General features: G+C 37.0%; 1 protein-coding gene across 1 annotated transcript; it reads left to right on the forward strand.

The window, feature by feature from the left end:
• Positions 1–256: 256 nt before the first annotated feature.
• LOC112502070 (BTB/POZ domain-containing protein At1g21780) lies at positions 257–6,405 on the forward strand. The gene is made up of 4 exons (XM_025105887.1): positions 257–421; positions 506–651; positions 4,956–5,071; positions 5,591–6,405. Exons 1-4 carry the CDS (start codon positions 309–311, stop codon positions 6,194–6,196), a joined length of 981 nt encoding a protein of 326 aa, XP_024961655.1. The 5' UTR covers positions 257–308; the 3' UTR covers positions 6,197–6,405.
• Positions 6,406–6,635: the final 230 nt, after the last annotated feature.

The raw sequence follows: 6,635 nt of genomic DNA on the forward strand, positions 1-6,635 counted from the left end.
CAAGGACTTATTTGTTCCAAAAATTGTCCAAGGAGTTATTTAATATTTTTTGGAATGTCTAAGGACTTATTTGTTCAAAAAATTGTCCAATGACTTATTTAACATATTTTGGAATGTCCAAGGACTTATTTGTTCCAAAAAATTATCTAAAGACTTATTTAACATGTTTTGTAATGTCCAAGGACTTWTTTKTTYTTTAAAAAAAAAAAAAAAAAAAAAGTCTAAAGGAGCAGAACGTCATATCCTTCAACCCAACTCCCTCTCTCTCTCTCTCTGGGGCATAGTCCGGAATTCCTCTTGAACTGGGGATGGTGGATACCAAGGTAGAGACCATATCCAGGTTGGCTCAGTGGAGGATCGACAATTTCGGACCTTGTACTTACAAAAGATCCGAGCCTTTCAAAATCGGCATATGGAATTGGTATCGAATTTCTCTCCGTACTTGTGATTGAAGTAGTTTATGTTGATTGTAATGTTTATGGTATTTATTGAGATAAATAAACAGGCAATTATCAGTCGAGAAGAATCGTTATCTGTATATTCGTCTGTTTCCAGAGCCGTCTCGGCTATCCAAAGAACAGCCGCCGATTGCCAAATTCATACTAAGAGTCACCACTACGGGAACCAATCGCAGACCTTATATATCACCGAGTACGCACCCTTATTCTATGCAGATATGCTTTTCTCTAATTGTAATACTTTGAACTGTTAGTGTTTGGTTTGCTAATGTTTCAATTGACGGTGTTCCCACTTCTTACCTGGCAGACTATATAGAGAGGTCTTAGGGTTTTGTTGCTTAATATATACGAGCTGCTGTATCAACAAATGATTTAGTAAAGGCCCTGTTGCTTAGCCTGGAAACGGTCAATGAAGGGGAATGAGAACTAACCAGGAATATAAAGGGGACGGCTCACCCATTTGTAGACGACCATCTAGGGATCAGTGCAACAGATCACTACTAGCTTTATTTTCATCTTTATTTAGAAATGATGCATGCTTGTCTCATTATGACTGGTGTTAAGTTATCCAAGTTGCCTTAACAGGTGATAATGCTGCATCGTTGATTATTCAAAAACACTAATCCTGTTAAAAGTGGCATAAAAGCAAATGTCAATGACAAGTCAACTTCATGGCCTATGGACAAGATGACAAGAATGAATGAAAAGTTTCCACAAGAACTTAGGTGGAACGATCTGCTGCCTGTGATATGCTTCAAGTAAAGGCATCATTGCATTGCCACTACAAGGACATGTAAGCAAGCAAGAAAGCAAGGATGACATGGGTTGTGCGACAATTGAAGATGTAAAGATGGTAGGGAAAAACATTAAGTGATGAAAGCAAGGTTGTCTCTCCAACAATACCTTAAAGCGGTATATTAAACATCTTGGCAAACAATTTCAAGGGGAACTCAGGATGTTGGAGTGTATCAAAAGACGAGCTCAGCAGTGGTAGCATCATCACTAGTAAAAGATCCAGGTCACGCACCAACAACTAGAGGATTGTTTCGGTCTTGCATTTTGCAAATTCATAGTTTCTGGAAGCACTATGACCTCTTTCTTTCAGGCTTGAAGTCCGGAAACCAAGGCATTTCTGTACCAACAAAATGACAAAGGTTGAAGTAGGTTGAAATTCGGAGAAGGAAACGAACTAGGAAAAACAATAAAGCAACAACGTTTTTAAGGCTTCCCACTAAAGAAACATTAGGATCTATTGGCCAACTTTAACTAACATTCCTAGATTAAAAATCAAGAGGCTCAAGAATCAAAATTTATTGGAGCAAACTCCCAAACTGTCTTTTCTTCTTCTCTGAACTCCTTGTCTTGAAACGGATCCAGAGCATCTTAATAAGCTTACAATTCTAATCATCAATTCCCTGATCAAAGTAACTAACCTTTTCCATGACTTGATTCCAGTAGCTTTTTTCTTTGTCTCTTTCATCCTTTTTCCAATTGCTTCTTTCTTCATCTCTCTACTCTCAACTCTCTACTCTCATCTCTCGAATCTGTTTTCTTCATCTCTTCCATCTCTCTGGACCTATGTGCGTATGCAGATCCTAGAGAGTGAGATTTCTCTATGGTAAACACTCATGCTCAAATTGGGAGAGATGTTTTGCAAGAGAAATAATAGGTTTTCAAATACTTAGCATGAGAATGACGTATTTGAAAAAGGGGGTGTATGAGAGTGAAGTAGAAGCATAGGTGAGATGAAACTGTTGCATAGAGTTGAATTATGAGGTTCTAAAAAATTGTTTTCGTTATCATAGAAGAAGCGCTGTGAGGAATCAAATGTGAGTTGAGGGGCACACCGGCACCAATGTGAGAAAGCTGATGCGATATGAGAGTGGCGTGAGAGATGACAACGTAATGGGGTGAAGGGTAGTCTTGGAAGGAAAGGGGCTTTGAACGATTTAGGGACACCCTAATTCAGATTTCAGTTTTTTTTTTTTGCCAAACATCTCCCTCTGAACGAATCAGATGCTGGCTCTAAATAGTATCATTAAGAGGCTACCAAACAGCCTTAATATCCACATCCTTGTTTTTCTAGGATTTCTAATATTTAAATAGGGTGCTATGGCTTGAATTAGGGTTCATGTTTTATTTGTAAAGTTTGAGTTTTCTCTTGTTTTCCGATTCAACTTTGGTATTCCAACAAATCAATGAAATCTTGAGTCGTCTACATGCACACTGCCCATTAGGTGTGCAAGGTAAAAAAAGGGAGGTGCTATCAGTTTTTGTTTTTTACTTGTGTATCTTCTCCCCTTGCTTTCTTTTAGAAAACTTTGGTGTGCCCGACTTTAATGAATTCTTCAAGGCCCCCCTGAATAAAGCTCTTACTCTTTTAGTTTCAACTTTAAAATATGATCCAACATGAATTCAACACCACCGATTGCACAAATTATAGCTTCAACTGCAGGCAACTCAACACAACCTTGAACCTTAGAACTGTTGCTGGCCCACAAGCAACTAATTCATCCAACTATGGATAGATAATGTGTGAGTTTCATGACATTTCAGTGCAAATGACTATAGACACTCAAACTTCTAATTGATCAAGTTAGACGAATGACCGAGAACATTCAAAAATCTGATAACTCTTCCAGAACATTGATTGTTGACCTTCAAAACCTCTGATTAATCAGGTCAAATGAAATGATTGAAAGTACTCAGCAGTCTGGCTTCTTGTAAAAAACTCTAGAATAATGATTGCAAATACTCAAACTCTGACAAGAATATCGGTCAAACATATATCGCTTGATATATGAGCAATGTAAACTTCAAAGGGTAAACAAGGATATTTCTTGGTGTATTGGGCGATGAACGCTTTTATCGCTTAGCACTTTGAGTGATTTACAACATAAGGCTCATGACTTAGACAATAAAACATGGATGCCAGGCATAGTTTTGGGCAATGAATCATGGATATCGCTCAAAACATGCAAAATCATGCTAAGTCAAATATATCACTCAAACACAGTCTTGAAATCACCAAGCTACAAACATCTCCTTTTGGCCGATAAAGATACTTAAATCGCTCAAATAATCCTTAAGTATTCAATGGGCGATGTTCATCCATTATATCGCTCAATAAACACATTTAATGAGCGATGAGCACATATCTGACAATATCAAAGTTCTAAGTTCGACAGAATCATAAAAAATTTATCAAACAAAAGCAAAATTGATGATCAAGATAAGTTCGTAATCACCAGTATTCAAATCCTTTAAAAGGAATTTGATTAAAAACATTAAAATCATGGTGATTTTTGATCATTTAAGCATAAAAGGTCGAACAAGGAAGTTGTGTTCAATTTGAGTATATGTTCCATTGCTCAAAAACAGAAAGATCACTTGAATCTGCTGCAAATAGAATGATTGTATCGATTAGGATGAATTGATTCAGCTCTGATACCAGTTGTTGATCCTAGATCTAACAACAAATCAAGTTACAAAATGTTTAGAGAGAATTAAGATGAAGATCACGAGTAGAAACTGCCAACTTCTTTATTCATGGAAACTGGAAATACAATAGCTCTCAAATCCCTTAGTCGACTCTCATGTGAAGAATACAAGAATGAAACAATATATATTCTAAGCCCATATCACCTATTTATAGGAGACATTTACAATGATAAGCCCAATTGCCCTTAGCCCAAATACATGATATTGCAATACAACGCAATATAAAAGCCTTTATAAAACTTTCATTAAACTTAGGACAATTTTTGTGCTAACAATGGAGTTTCTCAATTATAGCATTATTCCTATTGTGTTGTGGCTTTTTTTGGTACTAGAAGGGGATAACTTTAGTAGAGGATTGCATTATAGCAAATGTAAAAGCAGTACATGCCTCAGAACTGGTGTTTTGGAACCCATTTCTCAGTTCAGCCATGAACCATATATGTTATTCTTATTCTGTTTTGCTTTACCCTCTACAAAATGCAAATGTTTTGTTCAACCATCCCGTGTGCTTTCATGAATCAATTGAGCACACAATGCCAAACCCACTTGAGTAATGGTCTAACTAATGTGTGAATAAGCATATAACCACAGAAATACTCTGCTCCAAAAAAGAGTCCACTTTTAACTTATTACTGTGAAGTGAGTTACTTCTTAACTTCAAAAATGGAGTTGTGTTGCTTGTAGCGGATATAATGACAACTACATCACTACTGAAAAACTATTAAATTTGTTAGTACTAGGTTGAACATTCATAATAAAGAAGTGAACTTTTTTTGGAGACCGGAAAGAAATTTATTACAATGTGTGTTGCAAGCATGCCAGCCAATTGTACATACTAAGAACAACATAACCTCTCTATGGATATACTCTGTGTGTTTGGTTTTAATAATTGTAAACCTTGTGCAGGTAGAGTCTCAAAACCTATTATTGGATTTGAAATGTTTGTAGCTGTAGCTAGACTAGTTCTCTAATTCCAATATTTGCTTAATGCTGCAGTTCATGAGAGACTTCTTCGGACAAGTGAAGACTTTGTTTGGCCTGTTGATTCTACTTTCCATGGTCGTTTCATCATTGATGTTGAGTTTCTGGACCTACAGGTTTATTCAGTAAATGTAAGCAAATTGACATTTCATACTAGTACACACACGGGACAGCAAAAACGTCCAAGTGTTCCAATAGGTTGTTTTTATCGGACTTCAGTTTGTAGGACCATACAGTTGTCTGCCCTATGTAAGAAGTATTACAATATGTTTGTACGATGCTTTTGGGTGTCTTAACAAGTTCTTAGGACACTTTTGAAATAAAACGTCCTATTATTTTCTTTTATGACATTATTTGAAAAGGTGTGTTATGAAAATAAGTGTCCTACAAAAAGATTCATAAGACAAGTGCCTGTAAAAAAATCCAACACGACAGATTTATTTTAGAAGTGTCCGAAATAACTTGTTATGGTGCCCAAAAGCGTTTTTATAAACTTATCATGACATTTTCACGTACAAGTGTTTGGTCCTATGAACTAGTCTATTAGGACACTTTGGCGTCCTATAATCTCGATTTTGTTGTAGTGTCATGGTTGAAGGGGATGATGAATGATTGGTTTTCTCTCAGTATCTGGATTAATTTTACTTCAGGGTGAGGAAGCAAGTTCGATATGGCCGAATGATGGAATGCTGCGATCATCAGCAAGCGAAAGCATTCTTCGGTGCCTTTCTCGCATGCTACACGAGTCAATTGATGCTGATGTCACCATTAAGACAGGGGATGAAACTTTGAAAGCTCACAAGGCTATCCTTTCTGCAAGCTCACCTGTGTTCCATAGCATGTTCCTACACAACCTTCAGGAGAAAGAATCCTCCACAATCAATATCCAGGACATGTCACTTGAATCCTGCACTGCCCTTCTCTCTTACTTATATGGAACCATTAAGCAAGAGGATTTCTGGAAGCACCGCCTTGCGCTACTCGGTGCTGCAAATAAGTATGCAATCACAAATTTAAAGGATTTGTGTGAGGAAAGCTTGTTAGAAGACATAAATTCTGGCAATGTTCTTGAGAGGCTGCAAGAGGCCTGGCTTTACCAGTTGGATAAATTGAAGAAGGGATGCTTGACATATTTGTTTGATTTTGGGAAGATATATGATCTTAGAGATGAAATAAACAACTTCTTTAGGACTGCAGAGAGAGAATTGATACAGGAGATGTTTCAAGAGGTGCTTACTGTATGGAAACCGGCATAGAGCAACTTCTACTCATCTGTTGGAATTAATACAGATGTTTCAAGAGCTCTGCCTGTTGGATATCAGTATGTAATGGTTGTATAAATGTGTGCGCTTTTTAAGATTTAAGCAGTGTGTGTAAACTTTGAAATCTAAAAGCATAAACTGAGGTATGTTAAGCAGAAAGTTTAATGGCTGTGAAATATATATAGCAGATTTTGCTTGGCTTTTGTTTGTTCTCGTATATTGTTTCCCTCTTACCCTCATCTTCGCGAGAAGTTTTTTTTACGTGGGATCCCGATTACACCAGCAAAGACCCAAAGAATATGGGAAGACTCTTTGGAGAAAAACCAAAAAACCCTCTTTTCTTATCGACAACCAGTTCCCTCTATAAAGAAAAATCACTAGCACTCATGTGTATAGCTGAGGGGGCATGTAGCTCAGTTGGCAAAGGTGTGGA

This window comes from Cynara cardunculus, unplaced genomic scaffold, assembly GCF_001531365.2.
Source record: "Cynara cardunculus var. scolymus isolate 2C unplaced genomic scaffold, CcrdV1 Un_Scaffold_885, whole genome shotgun sequence".
NCBI classification, from domain to species: domain Eukaryota; kingdom Viridiplantae; phylum Streptophyta; class Magnoliopsida; order Asterales; family Asteraceae; genus Cynara; species Cynara cardunculus.

Coding starts and splice junctions, on each gene's coding strand:
- LOC112502070 (XM_025105887.1), top strand. CDS start 309: ATGGTGGATACCAAGGTAGAGACCATATCCAGGTTGGCTCAGTGGAGG. Junction 652..4,955: donor CAGACCTTATATATCACCGA/GTACGCACCCTT, acceptor TTAATGCTGCAG/TTCATGAGAGACTTCTTCGG. Junction 5,072..5,590: donor TACAGGTTTATTCAGTAAAT/GTAAGCAAATTG, acceptor ATTTTACTTCAG/GGTGAGGAAGCAAGTTCGAT.